The following is a 21,629-nucleotide window of genomic DNA, read 5'->3' as shown; positions in this document are numbered from 1 at the left end:
CTCCAGGCATATAAACAATAATATATATAAATATCATATTTTTATAAATATAAATGTTACATATATATAAATGTTATATGTAAAAAATTTACAAAACATATGCTATTGTTGTTGTTAGGTGTGTCAAGTCAGTTCTGATTCATAGCGACCCTATGTACAACAGAACAAAACACTGCCGGGTCCTGTGCCTTCCTTACAATCGTTATTCTTAAGGCTATAGTTGCAGCCACTGTATCAATCCATCTTGTTGAGGGTCTTCCTCTTTTTCGCTGACACTGTACTTTACCAAGCATGATGTCCTTCTCCAGGAACTGATCCCTCCTGACAACATGTCCAAAGCACATGAGACGTAATCTCAGCATCCTCACTTCTAGGGAGCGTTCTGGCTGTACTTCTTCCAAGACATATTTGTTAGTTCTTCTGGCAGTCCATGGTATAATTCAGTGTTCTTCACCAACACCATAATTCAAAGGCATCAATTCTTCTTCAGTCTTCCTTATTCATTGTCCGGCTTTTGCATGCATATGAGGTGGTTGAAAATACCATTGCTTGGGTCAGGCACACCTTAATCCTCAAAGCGACATTTTTGCTTTTTAACACTTTAAAGAGGCCTTTTGCTGCAGATTTGCCCACTCGTCTGTCATTTTATCTTACTGTGGTGGCTTTTGTGTTGCTGTGATGTTGGAGGCTATGCCACCCGTATTTCAAATACCAGCAGGGTCACCCATGGTGGACAGGTTTCATGGAGCTTCCAGAGTAAAATAAGCTAGGAAAAAGGACCTGGCGATCCACTTCTTAAAAAATTTGCCAGTGTCTTACTTTATTTTTGCTGCTGATTTTGTTATTTATTGTTATGGTTATTGACAGAAATGCTGGAGTGGTTCACTGATAGCCAGTACAGAATGACCCATTCTAATTGTGGGACTAGATATCACTCAGACCAGGTGACCTCACAGATAGGCAAAATATATTCTTTCTTTGGAGTGAGCTGGGGGTCCAAAAAGCCCATTGCAGTTGAGTCAATTCGGACTCATAGTGGCCCTATAGGAGACAGTAGAATTGCCCCATAGGGTTTCCAAGGCTGTAATCTTTACAGAAGCAGTCTGTTTCCCTCAGAGAGGCTGGTGGGTTTGAACCACCCACCTTTTGGTTAGCAGCCAAGTATTTAACCACTATACCACCAGGACCTCTAAGCTGGAGGTAGGAGAAGTAAGGCAGAGTTATCCAGAGTTGCCTTTCACCAAAGAAAGCTTTAAAATGTTTCCTAGCATCTCTAGGGGCCAGTAATTAAGAGTAGGCTTAAAAGCATCACTTATACAGCCCAAAGGCCCAAAGAGGATGAACTGTACACATCAGTTAAGTAGTAGTTCTCAGACCTTAGCATCAATCAGAATAACTTGGAGGACCTGGTTAAGCAGATTGCTGTGCTCTACCCCCAGAGTGTTAGATTCAGTAGGGCTGGGGTTGAATCCTGACCTGTGTTTCTAACAAGCTTCCACACGATGGTGATGATGGTGGTCCCAAGACCAAACTGTGAGAGCCACTGAATTAACAGATATGGTTGAGGTATGAGTAATCTTTTTCTAGAGTGGGAATGTGTACGGAAATCTTTTCACCAAGGTGAATTGCCTGATAACTCCCATGAAATTAGTGTCCCTGTTTTCAAACCCAGTGTTCAGAACCTCACATTGCTCTTTCCTTACCTCTTTCGTTACATTGGCATAAACCACATGCCGGCCATTTTTTACGCCTCTGGACCTCAGAGGTAAGGCATTATTCCGGTTCTAATGCATTTAGTGTCAAGGTAGATCCCTTCTGAAATACGTCAAGCTCAGCAGATCAGAGTTGGAGCCTCATTGTTGTACAGGTTGAGCATTCTATTAGGTGATGCTTCCTGGATGTGTTAGTTTTATAAACTTTTGCCTTTTTCTTTTTCCTTTATTTCTGTGAGCTAATGCTTGCAAGCATAATTATGGCTTTCCTGTGTGATAGTTTGGGAGTCCTGATGGATTTGCTTTTGTTTTTCTGTGTCATATTTAGAAAACCAAAGGTTCCCCATGTAATCTAATGGAACGGCACCTGAAATAAATTACTTACCTAACTCTCTTGGTATATTGTCGTACCACAGATCGGTGGCACCATAGTGCCACTAGCCTGATTGGTGGCTTGCATTACCAGATATTTCTCAAGATCCATATTACCAACCAAAAATTGAAACACAAGCAATTAGTGAGCATGCATTTCAATATTGAAAATGCATGCCATCAATATATGTGTAGGAGAAAAAATGTGGCTACGAAAGGGTTCCTTTATAAAATTACCAATAGGGAAAACAGTCAGATGAAGTTGCTTTTAAGCTTTTACAAGCCTAATAAAATAGTATAGACAGTCTCCCCTGAAAAGACCATATCCGCATACACAGAAGCCTTGCTTATAATTTCAGGACACCTCCTCCACCACCCCACCCATCAACCCTTAAGATGTATCAGGAGAAAAACTAAGCCCTGAAGCAAAGTCTGTGGGTTCACTTGGATGTAACAAAAACTTCCTTCTTATACTCAACCTTTCAGTTAACTCATTTGCAAATCAGGAGTAATAATAGTTCTTACCTCAAAGGCTGTGAAGACTAATTGATGTAACACGTAAAAATTTGCACTTAGCGGTATCTGGCACAAAAAATGTGCTTAAATGTTTAGTGTTATTATATCATTACCTCTTCCGTGGACGGGGAATGGTGTGCTCACAGGAAGGGAAGAGGTCAAGAGGGGCAGCTGGGAGTGTTTCTTTCTCTGGGAGTGGGGTGGTAGGATGGGAGGTAGCAGGGGCTTCCAAAGGCAACACCAGAATTAATGGGATCTAAGTAGAGGTGACAACCCCACCCCACCTTTGTTCCTGGGGCAGGTCAGCCTCACTCAACTTTGTCATCTTCAGCAACCAGTATCTCAGCCTGGGCAAGGCCCTCGCCTCCTCTTATCCCCTCCCACAAGAGCTCAGTTGGGCTCTATGGAATGAGCTCCTTATACTGCTTACTTTCTCCTCTGCTCCAGGACCTCAAGTTAAGAACTTATTTCAAGGCTAGAACAGTAAAGGATAATTCCCCGAAGCTTTTTCTCCCCCCTACTAATGCCACTACTTGCCTACTATTGTTGGTGGTGTTGTTACCTGCCATCCAGTGAGCCCCTGACTCATGACTCGGTCCCATGCGTTATGGGATCAGACAGTGGTGGTCCATAGGGTTTTCGTTTTGTTTTTTATGTAATTTTATTTATTTTGTAGTTGTTGAGAATATACACAGCAAAACATAGATCAATTCAACCATTTCTACATGTATCGTTTAGTGACACTGATAACATTTTTGGGTTGTATAACCATTTTCACCCTCGTTTTCTGAGTTCTTTTTCCACCATTTGCATAAATTCACTGTCCCCTAAGGTTCCTATCTAATCTTTCAAGTTGTTGTTGTCAATTTGGCCCTATATAGATTGTTCTTAAAAGAGCATAATGGTCAAGGCAGACTTTTTTTTTTTTTAACTAGTTAAGCTAAACTATTGTTTAAGGTGTAAAGATTATCTCAGGACAATTGTTTCAGGGATTCATCTAATCTTCATGGCTCCAGGAAGTCTGGAGTCCATTAGCATTTAAAATTCTGTCCTACACTTTCCCCCTTTTGATCAGGATTCTTCTATGGAATCTTTGATCAAAATGTTCAAATGGTAGCCAGGTAACATCCGGTCTTCTGGTCTCACAGCAAAGGAGGCAGTTGCTCATGGAATCAATTAGCCACACATCCCATATCCTCTTCCTATTCCTGACTGTCCTTCATCCTCTGTTGTTCCAGGCAAATAGAGACCAATTGTTGTGCATTGTATGGCCACTTACAATCTTTCAAAACCACAGGCACTACACTTCAAACTAGGAGGTAAAACAGAGGAATTAAACATTTTTAAGCCAATTAACTGGGATGTCCCTTGAAACCATGACTTTAAACCTCCAAACCAAGAAACGAAATCTCATGAGGTTTTTGGTTGTACATAATCAGCCTCAGGAGCTACTCTTTCTTTTTTTCTTTTTTGCTGATTGTTGTAAGTATCACACAACTTTTGTCAATTCAACTTTTTTACAGCTGTATAACTTATTGACAGCAATTGTAATAATTGGTTGTGCAACTCTACCCTTAAATAACGTGATATTTCCATCACTGTTAACCCTCCCTTTACTCTTCCCTCCCACCCCTGGTAACCACTAGTAAACTCTGTTCTCTATACATTTGTCTTTTCTTATCTTTTTATATAAGTGAGGTCATACAGTATTTGTCCTTTTATGATTGACTCATTTCACTTAGCATTATGTCTTCCAATTCCATCCGTATTGTAGCATGTATCAAGACTTCATTTCTCCTACTGGCTGAGGAGTATTCCATTGCATGTATGTACCACGTTTTGTTTATCCATTCATCTGTTGATGGGCATTTAGATTGTTTCCACCAAAAGGTGAATAGTGCTGCAATGAACAATGGTGTTTGAGTCTCTGCTTTCAAGTCTTTTAGGCGTATACCTAGGAGTAGAAATGCTGGGTCATATAATCGTTCTATTTTTAGTTTTTTGAGGAACCACCTTACTGATTTCCAAGATGGCTATACCATTTTGCATTCCCACTAGCAATGTACAATGGTTCCAATTTCCCCACATCCTCACCAACATTTGTTACTTTCTGATTTTGTTTTTGTTTTTGATTTTGTTTTTATCTTAACCATCCAAGTGGGAGTGAAGTGGTGTCTCATTGTTGCTTTGATTTTTAATGGCTAGTGACACATCCTTTCACGTGTTTGGTGGCCATTTCAATGTCCTCTTTGGTGAATGTCTATTCAAGTCCTTTGCCCATTTTATGACTGGGTTATTTGACTTTTTGTCGGTTAATTCTTTTCAGAAGTAGACCACTGGGGCCTTCTTCCTAGTCTGTCTTCGTCTGGAGGCTCAGCGGAAACCCATCCACCATTAGTGATCCTGCAGGTATTTGAATACCAGTGGCATAGCTTCCAGCATCACAGCAACACGCAAGCCCCCACAGTAAGACAAACTGACAGACGAGTGGGGGTTCCATTTATTTATATCTTATTTAATCTCTTTCAGCAGGGTTTATAGTTTTCATTGTATAAGTCTTTCATATCCCCAATTAGATTTATTCCTAGGTATTTTATTCTCTTAGATGCCATTGTAAATGGAATTGTTTTCCTAGTTTCCCTTTCAGATTTCTCATTTCTCATTGTGTATAGAAACCCAACTGATTTTTGTTTGTTGGCCTTGTGCCCTGCAAATTGGATAAATTCATATATTGCTCTAGAAGTTTTCTTGTGGACTCTTTGGGATTTTCTATCTATAGGGTAATATCATCCACAACTAGAGATAATTTTGCTTTTTTTTTTTTTTTTCCAATCTGGATACTTTTATTTCTTTTTCTTGTCTTATCGTTCTGGATAGGACTTCTAATACAATATTGAATACAAGTGGAGAGGGCAGGCACTCATTTTCTTGTTTCTGATTTCAAGGAAAAACCTTTCTTCTTAAAGTATAATGTTGGATGTTGGCTTTTCATATATGCCCTGAATCATATGGAGGAATTTTCCTTCTATTTCAATCTTCTTTAGGGTTTTCATCAAAAAAAAGCACATTGGATTTTATCAAATACTTTTTCTGCATCCATCGAGATGATCATATGGTTCTTTTCCTTTGTTTTAATTGATGTGGTGTATTACATTGATTTTTTTTTTTTTTATTACATTGATTGATTTTCTGATGTTGAAGAGTCCTTGCATTCCTGGAATAAATCCCATTTCGTCATGGAGTATGACTCTTTTAATATGCTGTTAGATTCTGTTCACTAGTACTTTGTTGAGAATTTTTGCATCTATATCGTAAGAGATATTGGCCTATGATTTTCTTTTCTTGTGGTATCTTTGGTTTGGGTGTCAGGGTTATGTTTGCTTCAGAGAATTAATTAGTGAGTATTCCTTCCTTTTCTATCTTTTGGAAGAGTTTGAACAGTATTGGTATCAATTCTCTAAATGTTTGGTATAATTCCTCAGTGAAGCCATCTTGTCCAGGACTTGTTACTGTTGGGAGGTTTTTGATCACTGATTTGATCTCTTCAGTTATTATGGGTCTGTTGAGACTTTCTATTTCCTCTTGAATCTGTTTGGGTAGGTTGTGTGTTTTGAAGAATTTGTCCATCTCATCTAGGTTGTCCAGTTTGTTGCCATGCAGCTGTTCATAATATTCTGTCATAATTCTCTTTATTTCTCTCAGGTCAGTTGTAATAGCCACTCTTTCATTTTTTATTTTGGTTATTTGCATCTTTTCTCTTCTTTGTCAGTCTAGCTAAAGGTTTGTCAATTTTATTGATCTTTTCAAAGAGCCGACTTCTAGTTTTATTGATTCTCTCTATTATTTTTCTGTTTCAATTTCATTTCTGCTCTGATCTGTTATTTCCTTTCTTCTGGTAGGTTTAGGCTCAGTTTGCTCTTCTCTTCTAGTTCCTGGAGTTGTCAAGTTAAGCTTCTGATTTGAGATCTTTCTTCATGTAGACATTTACTGGCGTAAGTTTCCCATCTGAGTGCTGCCTTCATTGTTGCACGCTATAAGTTCTGGTATATTGTACTTTCATTTTCATTTGACTCTAGGAAATTTGTGATTTTTCTTTTGGTTTCTTTCTCAATCCATTGGTAGTTTAATAATGTGTTGTTTGCTTTCCATATGTTTGTGTATTTTCCAAGTTTGTTTCTGTTATTGATTTCTAGCTTCACTCCATTGTGGTCAGAGAAAATACTTTGTATGACTTCAATCTTCTTAAATTTGTTAAGACTTCCTTTGCGATCTAATATGTGGTGTGTTCTGGAGAATGATCCATGTGCACTGGAGTAGAATGTCTATTATGTTGTTTCTGGGTGGAGTGGTCTGTAAATGCCTGTTAAGTCTAGTTGGCTTATAGTGTCATTCAAGTCCTCTGTTTCCTTGTTAACCTTCTTTTTAGATGTTCTGTCCAATATGGAAAGTGGTGTATTGACATCTCCATCTATTATTGTAGCACTATCTATTTCTCCCTTCAATTCTATCAGTGTTTGGTTTATATATTTAGGTGCCCCAGTGTTGGATGCAACTGTAATTATGATTGTGGGATCTTCTTGATTAATTGACCCTTTTGTCACCATATAATGTTCATTTTTATCTCTTCTAACAGATTTTGTCTTAAAATCTACTCTGTCTGATGTTACGATTGCCATCCCAGCTCTCTTTTGGTTATTATTTGCATAAAATATTTTTTCCATCCTTTTACTTTCAATCTGTGTGCTTGGCTTTAAGGTGTGTCTTTTGTAAATAGCATATAGTTGAATCATGTTGTTTTTGTTTTTGATTTTTTTTAAATCCATTCTTCCACTCTCTGACTTTTGATTGGAGTATTTAGTCATTTACATTTACTGTAATTACTGATAAAAAGTGACTTACTTCTGCTACTTTGTTGTTTTTCATGTGTTGTAAGCCTTCTTTGTCTTTGTACTTTACTACTGCTTTCTTTTTGTTTTGTCTATTTATAGTAGTGATGCTTTTTGGTTCCTTTCTCTCATTTTGTGTGTGTGTTTTTTAATATATTTTCTTAGTGCTCACCATGAATATTACACTTAATAGCTTGTATTTATAACATCCTAGGGTAAGTTGGTACCAACTTCACTTCAGTAACATGAAAGAGATTCTGTATCTATACCATTCCTCTCCCCCTCTTTTGTTACTGTTATCACTAATTACATCTTTATATTTCATGTGCTCTGCAACATAATTTTGTCCTTGCTTTTTATGTATTTGTTTTTAAAGAACATGAAGGATAAAACATTTATAATTATCAAGTATAAATACCTTATTACTAGCCCTTATACTTGTTCATGAATGTCCTTTTATTGAGGAACTTTCTTTTTATGTATACTTTGAATTTCTTTCTAGTGGCTTTTCTTTTCCACTTATAGAGATCCCATTAGTATTTTTTGTAGGACCAGTCTGGTGGTTATGAACTCTCAGCTTCTGTTTGTCTGGGAATGTTTTAATTTCACCCGCATTCTTGAAAGATATTTTTGCTGGGTTTTTTATAGTATTCTTGGTTGACGGTTGTATTTTGTTTTTTTCTTTCAGCGCTTTAAACATAGCATTCCATTGCCTTCTGGCCTCCAGTGTTTCTAAGGAGAAATCTGCACTTAATCTTATTGGGAATCCTTTGTATGTGACTGTTTGCTTCTCTCACTGCTGCCAGGATTTTCTCTTTATCTTTACTTTCTGAGAGCCTAACTATGATGTGCCTGGGTGTAGATCTCTTTGGGTTTATCTTGCTTGTAGTTTTTTGAGCTTCTTGGGTTTGTAGATTCATGTCCTTTGTTAGATTGGGGAAATTTTCTGTTATTATTTCTTCAAATATTCTTTCTTTCCCTTTGGTCTCTCATCTCCTGGAATTCCCATAATGCATATATTGTCTCGTGTTGTTGTCCCATAATTCCATTAAACTGTGCTCAGCCTTCTTGAGCCCCATTCTTACTGCTCTTCAGTGTCTGTAATTTTAACTATCTTTTTTTTTTTATCCCCTAATTCACTGATTCTTTCTTCTGCTTGATTAAATCTGTTGGTAAGTCTTTCTATTGTATTTCTTATTTCAGTTATCATCCCTTTCAGTTGCAATATCTCTTTTTTAGGCCTTCATTTTGTTCAAGCATTGTTTTCCTTATTGATCCATAGGGTTTTTGGAAGTAGATCAACAGGCTGATTTTTTGGAAGTAGATCAACAGGCTTTTCTTCCCTGTCTGTCTTAGTCTGGGAGCTCCACTGAAACCTATCTATCATAGCAACACGAAAGCCTCCACTGACAGATGGGTGTTGGCTGTGCATGACGTGCGTTGGCCTGGAATCAAATCCAGGCCTACCACATGAAAGGTGAGATTTCTACCACTGAACCAGCACTGCCCCCACTTGCCCAGTAGGATAACTGCAAAATGTTATGTAACCCCTCTCTGCCATGAAGTTTTAACCCTCAAAATGAAGGCGGAATTGTTGACCATCTCACAAGGATGTACACCTCTTTGAGAGCCTCAAAGGAAAGTTTCTAAATAAATAATAGTAACCTTACCCAAGGACCAGGGTTGGAACTTTCTCTTCCACACCACCTTCACTGTTCCCCAGCTTACTGGGGCCCTGGGCTGCTGACAAGGAGGTTGTCTGTCCAGGGCAGTTTGGAGGTACTCAGCAGTGTCGCAGGCACTAGGGGGTCTATCTCTGTATATTTCTCATGGGCCTGCTTCGGCAGCAGCTGTGGAATACTCCCTCCTCCCCCAACTCTATGAGGGCAGCTTCCAAGGAAGATGCTGTTCGGTGGCTACTCAGTGCTCACCAGAATGCCAAGGAAGGGTCTGACACATTGATGGCTCTCTGGCTACAGCTCCTAGTGGGGCCCCTTATACCTTCTCTCCACACGGACTCTATCCATTTTGCCCCCGTACCCATTCTTCTCCAAGATTATGCCTCCAAGAGGAATGAGGACTGATGTAGCAGGACTATAAAGAGAGAGAGAGAAAGTAATATTAAGTGTTTTTGGTTTGCAAATTAGGCTCTTGATAATCAAAACGAAGTCAACAAACCTCATTTTTCTTGGGGCAAGTGGATGCCTCTGCCTACTAGAGGAAAAGTCAGAAAGATCAAGAAAGAAAAGCTCAAAAATTAATATTTCAAGACTTTGCTCCATGCCCATTGCATTCTTTTGCTCAAAATGGGTCACAGGCTGCCATGTCATGCTGTTGCCTGTAAGTAACTGAGCAGTGGGGTATGATGAGTCCTAGTCTGCCTCTATGACTTGAGAGTCTCAATTCATCCACACTGAAATAGTCCACTTTCCAAATGTCCCATGCTTTATCATGCCCCGTGTTAATGCCACCTGACAGAAAGACAGAAATATAAAATTCTAGTAGGAACTCATTTCCAAGCTAGAAGACACTTTGTCTTGAGAAAGAGTGATTAAGCGGTAAACCTAATTCTAATTATCCCTACAAAAATAAAGAAATAAGCACATTGATAGGCCAATCAGCAAACATATATTTAGCACCTACTGTACACACTGTGCAATGGATGACACAAAGAACAGTAACACATGCTTCTATGCTGTGTGAATATATTCCGTCAAGGAATATACAAAAAAAAAACAAGCCAACGCCATTGCCGTCGAGTTGATTCTGACTCACAGCCACCCTATAGGACAGAGTAGAACTGCCTCATATGGTTTCCAAAGAGTAACTTGTGGATTTGAACTGCCAACCTTTTGATTAGCACCTGAACCACTATGACAGCAGGGTTTCCATCCGGGAATATAGATACATGCAAAAATAAACCAAACACAAAGTGGGCCACAGCAAGGGCAATGGTTGTGAGTGTTTCAGGAGTAGAGGGAAGGGAGAAATCAATTTTGACAATCCATAAAAATTCCTTGGAAGATGTGGTAGTAAACCTGGGCCTTAAAAGAAGAGTGGGATGCCAATAGATGAATATGATGGAGAAGGACATCCCAGAATGTCAGAGTAGTATAAAGAAAGTCATGGAGTTGCAGAAGTGGTTGGCATATTTGAATAATTATGAATTAATCTCTGTGACTATAATATGGGTGGGGGGGCAGGGGAGTGTAGGACTTGTAGAAGAAAGATAAGTTGGAAGCATATGTAGAAAAGAAACAAATGTCAAATCGAGTTTTGTCTTTCTTTCCTCTTCATGTACTGGGGAACTATTGAGGGTCTTTGAGTAGGGAAATAAAACCCAGAAACCCAGCGCCGACGAGTCGATTCCGACTCATAGTGACCCTATAGGGAAATAGTAGAACCATGTTTGGTTTTATAAAAAGAGAACTCTAGAGCCACTGTGATAAAGGATAGAAAGACAGCAAGACATGGTGAGGGTAATGAACACTGGAACTAGACCTAGGGAGGTAGGAACAACCAGGGGGAGACATACAGGAGGGATATTTGAGAGGCTGCATTCATTTAAGAATGGCTGGTGACATGTTGCAAAGAAAGCAGAAGTGAGCAGAGAGACTGGATTGCTAGCATAAAGCAGACCATGGGGTCAGGAGAAAAGATTGACCAAGTACCCAGAGGCCAAATGGTGAGAGAAACCCCCTTGGTCATCCAAAGAGGACTTTTCTACTCCCCAGAATGCCCACAGAGTCCCTGGATGGTACAAACAGTTAACACACTGGGCTGCTAACGAAAAGGTTGGAGGTTCAGGTCCACCCAGCTGTGCCTCAGAAAAGGCTTTGTGATCCGTTTTTGAAAAACCAGCCACTGAAACCCCTATGGAGCACAGTTTTACTCTGACACACATGGCGTTGCCATGAGTTAGAGATGACTCAACAACAGCTAGTTTAGAATGCCCACAGGGATTGCAACTGGCCATCTGCTTTGAGTGCATGGAGCATCAAAATCCAAGGTTCCCAGACAAGGATTTTCCACCTGGCAGCTTTCGAAGTCCTGAAAAAATTTTAAATCAAGTCTCAGGCACCTTCCCAGGAGATTCTGACAGAGTAGGTCTGAGACAGGGAATCCCTGGTGGCACAAACGGTTAAGCACTGGACTACTAGCCAAAAGGCTGGTGATTCAAACCCACCCAGAGCTAACCTGAAAGACAAACCTGGTGATCTGCTTCCAAATGTCACAGCCTTGAAAACCCTATGGAGCACAGTTCTACTCTGATGCACAAGGGGTGGCCATGAGTCATAATCGACTTGATGTCAACCAACAATAATGGCAACAGATCTGAGGTAGGACCCAAGCATCTGTATTTGTAATGCTCCCCCAGGAAATTCTGATGCACATGTGGATTTGCGATCTACTGTTGGAACTTGGTGGTGTCGGGGTTAAGAGCTACAGCTGCTACCAAAACGTTGGCAGTTCAAATCCACCGGGTGCTCCTTGGAAACTCTATGGGGCAGTTCTACTCTGTCCTATAGGGTCGCTATGAGTCAGAATTGACCCTATGGCAATGGGTTTGGTTTTTTGGCTCGGTTGGACCTTACTATTGTGCTATGAAGTGCTCTACAGGAAACATGGGTTCAACACTCGTGCCTCTGGATCAACAGCCAAAGAAGGGTGTGATTGATCCTGATTACCAAGGGGAAATCAGATTGGTGTTGCATAATGGCGGTAAAGAAGAGCATATCTGGAACCCTTAGGTCATCTCTTAGTACTACCATGAGCTACGATTAAAGTCAATGAAAAACTACAGCAACTCAATTCTCACATAACTGCTAACGGCCCAGACCCTTCAGGAATGAAGGTTTGGGTCACCCAACCAGGCAAAGAACCATGACCAGCTGAGGTACTTGCCCAGTATAAAGGGAATGTGGAATGAGTGATGAAAGAAGGTAGTTCTAAATACCAGTTACAACCAGGTGACCAGCTGCAGAAACAAGGACTGTAATTGTTATGAGTATTTCTTCCTTGGTTTATTAATATGCGTATGCGTGTGTGTATACATATATGTATAATTTTTTTGTTTTGTTTTCTTCCCTCCCTTATCCATTCACTTATAAGATGTAAATGAGAATTAGTCTTGTCTCCAGAAGGAAGCATGCCTCCCTTTGGAACTAAGGCCTCTAGACCCACAGAGCACAGGGTCACAAGGACAGGATGCAAAAATTTTGCGAGTGGGTCATGAAGGGTAATAGTGAGTGGTGTCACTCTTATTTCCACCCTTTGATTCCTGGACCCACAAATCCTGGCTATGGGAGAAATAGCACCATATATTGGATGCTGATTTAGAGCATATACAGCTTTGTGGAGAATATTGCCCCATCCCTGCAAAGTATTGCCACCTAGCTGGAGCCATAATTGTTCTTTAGAAGGCCATTCCCTCATTCGGTCAAGCCAGCTGCTTCAGGACAATGGGGAACATGATAGGACTAGTGAATTCTGTGAACATGTGTCCATTGCTGCACTTCATTTGCTGTAAAGTGAATCCCTCAATCCAAGGCAAGGCTGTGTGGGATGCCATGATGGTAGATAAGGCATTCTGTGAGCCCGCAGGTGGTAGTTTTGGCAGAAGCATTGCAGGCAGGAAAGGCAAATCCATTTCCAGAGTAAATGTCTATCCCAGTAAGAAAAAACGCTGCCCTTTCCATGATGGATGCAGTGCAATGTAATTAACCTGCCACCAGGTTGCTGGCTGATCACCTTGAAGAATGGTGCCATATCAGAGACACAGTATTGGCCTCTGCTGCTGGCAGATTGAGCACTTAGCAGTGGCTGTAGCCAAGTCGGCCTTGGGGAGTGGAGGTCCATGTTGCTGAGCATAACCTCCATCTCTGCCACCATGGCCATTTTGTTCATGAGCCCGTTGGGCAATGACAGGATTGGCTGGGGAAAGAGGATGACTGGTTTCCACAGAACATATCCTATCCACTTAATTGTTAAAATTCTCCTCTGATGAGGCCACACTTTGATGAGCATTCACATAAGACACAAATATCTTCACTTCTTTGTCCCATTTCAGTACTCTTGCTAGTGAACAGTATGATGGTTTGGAGATCTTAGGTTTTGATCTCCAACAAAGTGTCTCAAGCACAATGACCTTCATTTGAGTTTCTTATTTTATCCTCTGTCCTCAACTCTGACCCTCAGCGAATACATCAGAAGAAGGAAGAGGCTGACTGCTTAAAGAGGTCTCCCAAACTTTCCAAAGGACAACACACACACACATCATCATCATCATCATTTTCATTCTGTCCTCAGTTGAAAAGAAAGACAGCTTGGCTGTGTCACAGGGATGCCATGAGAGTATCTGACAGGAGGGTGCTTTCTGTCTTTGGGAAACAGGCTACATAATAATACCATTTATTTTCTGCCAGGCTTGTACAACATTCATAGCACTGTCACTTCTAGTACCACTTTTATTTCTCAGAATAATCATACAGTACATAGGTAAGCAGGTATTAAATTCTTCCCTTCTACATATCGGGGACACTGAGTAGGTGATTCATCGGAGGTCAGACAGCCAGAGCTGGTCCTGAGTTTCCAGTCTTCCAGAGCGACCACATCCAGTTTGCTTCTATGCCATAATGGAGAGAGGTAATATAAAGGCATTTTTCTCTCCTTGTAAAAGAGGAAAAAAGGGGGGTGGGGACTATTTAAACACACCTCACTCACACTGCAATCACTGCATTGTTTTTCCTGTTGAAACACCCTGTTGGTTTTTAAATCCCTTTAAACCTACCCAGCACCTGTATGGCCTAGATCCAAGCATTATTACGGAACCCCTTGCTCTATGTAACCACATAGGAGTTTCTGTGGTGGTTACTGGCCCTTGGTTTAGTCGAAAATTTCAGAACTTCAGGAAGTTTTAAAAATTTTTTTTTTTTTTTTTTCCATAGAAGATGGAAATATGAAATGCTCAGACCTGACCTTTTTTTTTTTTTTCAATTATGCAGGGATGTTTTCTCCCCTTTAGTTTTTCTGCTAGATAAAATAGTACCGTGGCACAACCCTGTATTGCTCCTCTGCAAAGATTCCTTCTGATCTATTGACTAAAAAAAGGGGTGCTTGCTGTATTCCCAACTGCATGGGGAAGGCAGGAGAAGAGGGGTCTCAGTCGGCAGCTTGGGGTATGTGATATGACCTCGTTTCAGGGCACAAACTGAAGTTGAAAACATAATGAGAACTTCCCATCAAATTCATTATAACAAAGCATAATGTGAGCTCACTGGGCATAAAAATAGGCTGAAGGAAAGTGACTCCCACATAAGACTTAATTAAATACTTTGATGTCAGAAAACAGAGCAGGGAGGGTGGAAAATTAAATCAGACCAATTTGCAGGACCTAAATTCAAATGGAAAGAAAAAATATTATTTCTCTTTCTCTCTCTCCTGCTCCCTCTCTCCTTTTCTTCCTTTGCCATGGAGCAAGAATAAGATTCAGAAACAATGGGTTGTAAATTCTTCAGCCAATTAGTCCAGTGACTTACTACTGTTTATAATGCACAGAATGTCACAGGCTGTTTTGCAGCCGCCCCAAGTTGGTTTGTTAATAACAGGAAGCTAGCACTTCTCAGTACAGTGGATCAGCTACACGTGAAAATAAATGCAAAAAACCTGGAGGGGAATAGCAGCAGACCGAGAGTAGCCTTGATTTAATTTAACATTTGGGGGTCCACACACAAATGAGCATTTTAGTAGGCTTCATGGTGGAAGTTGCTGTCATTTGTAAAATATTCTGGCCAATTAGCTAATAGTGTGCTTGGATTTCTCCTGTTTTGATACAGTAATACTAAGTACATTGTGAAGCCCAATTATACAAATCATCCCCATATGCCATACCAGTCTTTCTTTATGAACTGTGTTTATAAATCCTGTGTGAGGAAATGTGTACTTCAGCAATTTAGACCATGTGTAAAAACATAGCCAATGGGATTGTCAAGAAAACAAGTTCCAGCCTAGGAAATCCTAATGTGTTCCGCTGGAATAACAGGAGGGTGCCGGGGAGTGCAATGCTCTGCTTAAATACATATTGCTTTATAGTGTTTAACCTATTTAGGGGCTTCTACTTCCTTTTCTGTTATTTTGTTCTTCTTTTCTTTCAGGATCCAAAGTTGGAGTTTTTGAGAAAATTTGGGATTGGTCTTCTCTCGGGGACAATAGCCTCAGTCATTAACATCCCTTTTGATGTTGCCAAAAGTAGGATTCAAGGGCCTCAGCCAGTTCCTGGACAGATCAAGTACAGAACCTGTTTTAAAACAATAGCAACAGTCTACCAGGAAGAAGGGTAACACGTTCTTATTTAATAAATATGCAAGGCTCAGGTATTGTTAAAACCATATTGTACTTCCATTTTGAGGAGAGCTGTTAAGTCCTCCAAAATTGGGTGTGTGTCTAAGAAGCTCTGAGGAATGTATGATAAACTCAGCAAGATAAACACAGTAATGAGATGCTGGCAAAACTAGGAGCCACAATCTTACAGTCTGCTGCACGTTTGCCTCAGAAGACGAAGGTGAACATTTTACTTGCCAGTTTTCATAACATGCTATTGCATATTATATGCCCTATTAATATATGGGCTAGCTGAAGAATAATTATCTTCTGGCTGTATATCTAATCAAAATATCATCTAATTATATTCTCCTGGGAATATTAAATATGAGAGTTCTGTGGAAATAGTTTTTTTTTTTTTAAAGTGTGTGCCTTTTTTCTGATCGTTTTTTTTTTCCAATCTTTCCGTCTCTTCATCCCTCCTCACCCATGCCTTATTATTCACCAGTAAACAAGTAATATTTTATTATTTTGATCTAAACTGCATCATATTTCCTAATGTGAAGATTGAGTTTGTGGTCTTTTAAATTCAATTACAAAAGCCATTTTGTCCATATACACAGCTGTCTTGAAAGTCAGACCTGTCTTGAAAGCAAAAACCATCTCGCTGCTGAAAGTTTTGTTTCTGATTGGACAAGATCAGGATAGCTTGGGTAATAAAGAATTGATTAACTCTTTCCCCTTGTCCAATTTGCTGCAGAGAATACTAAGCCACATACCGTCTGGTTTGGGATGTGTGTAATTTCAAATAAATTTGTGTGTGTGTGTGTATTGGGCCAGCATCTGAATAAAACTGAGGTATGACCCCATTTCATTTTCAGAATAAGAACATTGCTCTTTCCTTTCTGGTTACAGGTTTTTAGCTTTGTACAAAGGTCTGATTCCCAAGATTATGAGGCTTGGACCAGGTAATGATGTTTTTACTATTTATATCCTTCCTTCTTTTTGTTCTAGTACCTCTTCTTTTCTTATTTGTGTCTATCAGCAACACAATAAAAGTTGACCACACTATGAAAGAGAGAAACCTTGAGGATATAAAGTTATGTAGAATATTCAAGATACTGAAGTCATCCATTGGAAATGTTCTACTTTGTTAAAAATTGCTGTTTAGGACCTTGCTGGAGGCTGAGAAGCCAAATGCTGGCTTAAGTCAATAGAAAAGGACTCACAGCCACTGGTGTTTGCGGGAGCACTGGGATATACAGTGGCTTCTTGTTCAAGGGGAGGGACCGACCCAACAAAACTTTTCCTTGTGCTCCTGGTTCATTGTTGCTCCTGCCTAACTTCATTGCAGAAGGAGAAGAGGAAGGGAACCTGCCTCCATGAACAGCAAGAGCCACTTGTCTTCACAGTCATTTCTGGAGAGTGGGAAGCCAGGGCCCAGCCGGGCACTAACCTTTCCTGGCCTCTGTCAGTATGGCTGTGGAGGCTCCTGGCTCAGGGCCTTACCTGAAGACTCTAGCCCACAAAAAAACTGGCTGCCATTCCCACAGGGAGAGTCAGCTGCCTCTATGTAAATAGATAAGAAAATAACTGCTGCAGACTCAACCGCCTGGGCAAATATTCTTGGATTATAGCAGCCTGGTGAATAAGTCCAAAAGCATGCACTAAACCACACATTTTGTTTTGTTTTGTTTTGTTTTGTTTTGTTTTGTTTTTTAACTAGGCCACACTCACCTACTTAGACATCCTGGTAAGCTTCCCTAGAACCTTCTCCCATTCCTCTCCTCTCTCTTTCCCAGTCCTCTCATTCTCTCCTTTTCCAACATCCTCCTCCCCTACCACACTCACACACATGCAAATTTATATCTAGATCTCAGCCCAATGAACCAGCATTTCTACCAACCGGAAAAATAGAACAGTCTGTAAACTGAAGGTGAACAGTTGACACTTTCATGGATTTAGAGAACACTTCCACAGTTCTCCATCTACCTGTCCCAACCTTTCTAGGCATTTAAGCGTGGATTTTATTTCATATTTGAGATGCAAACCTGACTTCTGTTAGTCATTGGCCTGTGTGTAAAAACTAACCCAATAATAAAAAATGCTAAGAATTTTGTGCATCTCGGCAAATATATGGCATTTTTCCTTCACCACACAACACAAACCTACAAGTAGACCTAGTATTAGAGAAAATCACTGAACTAGCCCTAAACCAGCTTTCTCAGAAGGGGATGGGCCCAGAAAGGGTGGTGACCAGGGAAAGTTTAGCTAAAATGGCAATTGACTGGAACCTTAATCCAAAACTCTTAAATAATCTGACCCCAAGTATTGTTAGAGGCTTGCAAATGTTTGGTTCGCTTTTTAAATGTTTTTGCATGAGGTGTCCTGAATTGCTATGGTGTTAAATCCAATGAAAAGAGTTGCTGTGAACTTACTGACCAGGCTAAACCAAACTGGAAATAACTGGAAACCTCATTCAAGAACTTCATTCCAAATGCACAAGTCCCAGCATCTTCAAAGGAAAGAAAGGTAAAAAGGCAAGACTTTTGAGTTTAGGGTAAAAAAAAAAAGACAGTAAAGAAGAAAAGAAAGGTAAACCTGGAATTTTTATTCTCAAGAAACATTCAATCTAATGCCCCCTTTATTTTTTAACAGCCTAGCAGCTCTATGTAGCTAGTGATCAGGCACGTTCCACAAGAAGAGAATCTTGATGTCTGTGGTTTAAACTTCTAGAATCACTTGGCTGGAAACTAATCCAGTTCTGCATGTTCTTTTCTTACACTGTGAGCAGTTAATAAGGGTAAACATAGCTATTACATACATATTAACGACCCTCTGTGGCGTGTTCCTTTGTGTTCGCCAGAGCTCGAGGAGGGATACAGCAGCTGCGAAAAGTCTAATAAAACAGTGTCTTCATGAGTCAAAAATGAAAATTAAAGGCCAATAATTATCTTAGGTATATGGTTACACAAACATGTGCACCCTGTAGATTAAACAAACAACAACAAAAAAAAAGCAGCAGCATACAGCAGTGGGTACAAAATAACTAAGATCAAAACCAAGCTGTATTTTTTCCTGTCTGAAGTCAGCCTTCTATTGATGCAGCCAAGTCTTCTCTAAGTCATGTTCAGGCTATTTGTCAACATTTCGATTTTGTAATATTTTTCACCCAGTTACACATGAAAGGATAGAGATTTTCTATCCTAAAAGGCACAAGGCAAGTGCTACCACTGCACTAGATAGAACACAGAATCACCCACATACAAATGTTTCTCCCAATGGCTATTGAGCAGCCTCGGTGCCTATTTTCCTGTATCATTTATCTGTTGACATATCACACAGCAAGCCTCTTTGCTGCCAGTTACATAACTCTTCTCTTTCAAGTCGAATAACAGTCTCATGCCACCCAACTCCCACTACCAGATTTTCAAGTTCAATCCATATAGACTGAGGCAGATAAACGAATGAAAGCTAGCTTTCAGCCTCTTTTTAAGTTTTGCAGTACATTTTTTTTTTAATATTCAGAAGCCATTTTTCACATTGCAATCCAGTTTCAAAGCTATAAAGAGAAAACCAGACTCATCATCAAGCACCATTTTAGAGATTGCTTTCTTGAATGCAATTAGATTAATTATGGACTGAAAATGCTAATTATGAACTGAAAAAGATAAATCCTTTGCCTACATACAAAAAAATCTGAAGATTTCTGTCTGTAAGAAAGCCACATGCCCTTAGGTGACTAAATGTCTATATTTATTTACTTTTAAAAATTAAAATGCCTGAAAAAAGAATCTGATGAGAAATGATAGAAGTTATAGAAACCACTGGAGAAAAATGTATTTGAAGACTCAAGATGGTCTTGGTTTTACACAATAGTTATATACATATGTATATATTATATGCATAGATACATATGTGCATGTATGTATATATTGGAGTTTGAGAACTGTTGATTAGGTAGGCTGCATGGGCCTTCATGAATTCAAAAGTCCAGTGGGAAAGATGTCGATATTTCACAAGATTTACAACAACCAGTCCTTTTCTTTTCTAGGTGGTGCAGTGATGCTGCTGGTTTATGAATACACCTATTCATGGCTTCAGAAGAGCTGGTGATTGCCTACGAAGTGTTTTTCCTCCTTGAAATAATGAGTATTTGCTAAGTAGCACCATGAAGAGGAGAGAATACGGATCCCCAAGCTGGGCATACAATTATAAAGGGGAAAACAGTTTCGGTGAAGAGCTAAACATATTTCAATACTTAAAAAATATATATCTTTAGGTACATTAAGACTATAGTTTTGGCTATGTACATAAAACTGGGAGAATAAAAATAATACAAAGTAATGAGGTATATAAATTGAATAGAGAAATCAGAGACATTTAATAAAAGCAATATAATTTCTGTCATATGTGTTCCTCTTGCATTGCTTCACAATTAAAATTCATTGTATGGATGATTATTTTTTCCTAAGAGGTCAAGAAATGTTTAAATTCTTGAAAATAAATCATCGTGTGGGGAGTTTTTTAAGAATTACTCAAAGAAAGAGTGGATAAAAAAAATTTAAACAGTTTTCATAAGGAATTAAATTTGTCCATAAATGATACTTAAAGGGCACAAGGAAATGTTGTTAAAGTACACAAAAGTGATCTTTTTGGGGTTTTTTAGTACAATGTTAGAATGTAAATCGGTTGATTTTCTTTAGTAATAAGACACATCTCAGCTGTATTTCCCCAAATCTCTTTTACATTTGGAACTGTTGTTTGAAGAAGTTCCTATTTGTAACCCACGATATGTGAAGTCTTCTTTTTTTTACAAATATAAACCATAAAATTATTATTACTTTCCCTCGCATAGTTCTCTTCGAAGGCAAATTTTATTGCTAAAATTTCTTGATGTTAAATCATAACTTGGAACCACTCCTTGGGCCCATTTCTGCTGTCTGTATTTGCTTCCAAATGTCTTTGTTCAGAACCCTTACCTACCTCAGTCTTATGAACATGTAGAGTAAAACTGCATTTCCAGGTTATTAATTTTAAGTGACAGCTCAGGTGTGAAGTCCGCCATCTACAATGTTAAATTATGTATTATGAAGGGGGAAATGTTTTAAAATAGATGTATATTCTTAGCATTTCCAAGGATTCCTGTGTTAAAAACACACTCCAAAAAAATATCCTCTTGGTCTTGATAGAACCACACTTAATTCTCTATCTGTACCCTGAAATGACGCTACTTGAGTAGCTAAAATGGCTGCATGTTCCAGATGGCGCCTGCTCTTAACTACCACTACGGAATATTTCAATTATGTAGATATTCCATTAAAGTATTTTGAAAATGAAAAGTAAAAGATAACATCATAATTATTACTTTTATTAATTTAGAGCAAAGTATAAAAATAAAAGGCTTTTTGACATACTGTATATACATATACAGCCTTCTGTTGTACATCCTTTCCAACGTGTTTTTTTAATTTATATTTCAGCCCAATATCCAATAAGAGGGTCATTAAAAGCAGAAAAGCTAAGAAAAAGAACGTATATCTGTTGCACAAGTGCATTCTATCCTTGCAGGTAACAACTGTACTCCCACATCCTGTGAGGAAGCATGCTGGCCGCATAAGGCCATGAAATTGAACCTTGAACCTCTCCATGTGGATGGGATAGAACAGGCTCTCTGAAGAGTGCATTTGCCAGTTTAAAAACAACACTGTTACACTCTGAGAAACAGAGGAGATATGTCAACATTAACCAACAATACCAACTTTTTTTAATTAAACAATTCCAAGCCCATATCCCATCCCATTTTCCATCTCCTGTTTTTTAA

General features: G+C 39.2%; 1 protein-coding gene across 1 annotated transcript in view; it reads left to right on the top strand.

Moving 5' to 3' along the window:
- The window catches only part of SLC25A21 (solute carrier family 25 member 21), a 162,822-nt gene extending 142,901 nt beyond the window's left edge, over positions 1 to 19,921 (top strand). Inside the window, exons 6-8 of the mRNA XM_003408461.3 lie at positions 15,640 to 15,821; positions 16,721 to 16,773; positions 19,860 to 19,921. Coding sequence (XP_003408509.3) covers positions 15,640 to 15,821; positions 16,721 to 16,773; positions 19,860 to 19,921 — 297 coding nt within the window. The remainder of the gene's footprint in view (positions 1 to 15,639; positions 15,822 to 16,720; positions 16,774 to 19,859) is intronic.
- The last annotated feature ends 1,708 nt before the right edge of the window (positions 19,922 to 21,629 follow it).

Source organism: Loxodonta africana, chromosome 10, assembly GCF_030014295.1.
Source record: "Loxodonta africana isolate mLoxAfr1 chromosome 10, mLoxAfr1.hap2, whole genome shotgun sequence".
Lineage (NCBI taxonomy): Eukaryota > Metazoa > Chordata > Mammalia > Proboscidea > Elephantidae > Loxodonta > Loxodonta africana.
Note: the sequence above shows the minus strand (reverse complement) of the source record. Positions and strands in the feature narration are given on the sequence as shown.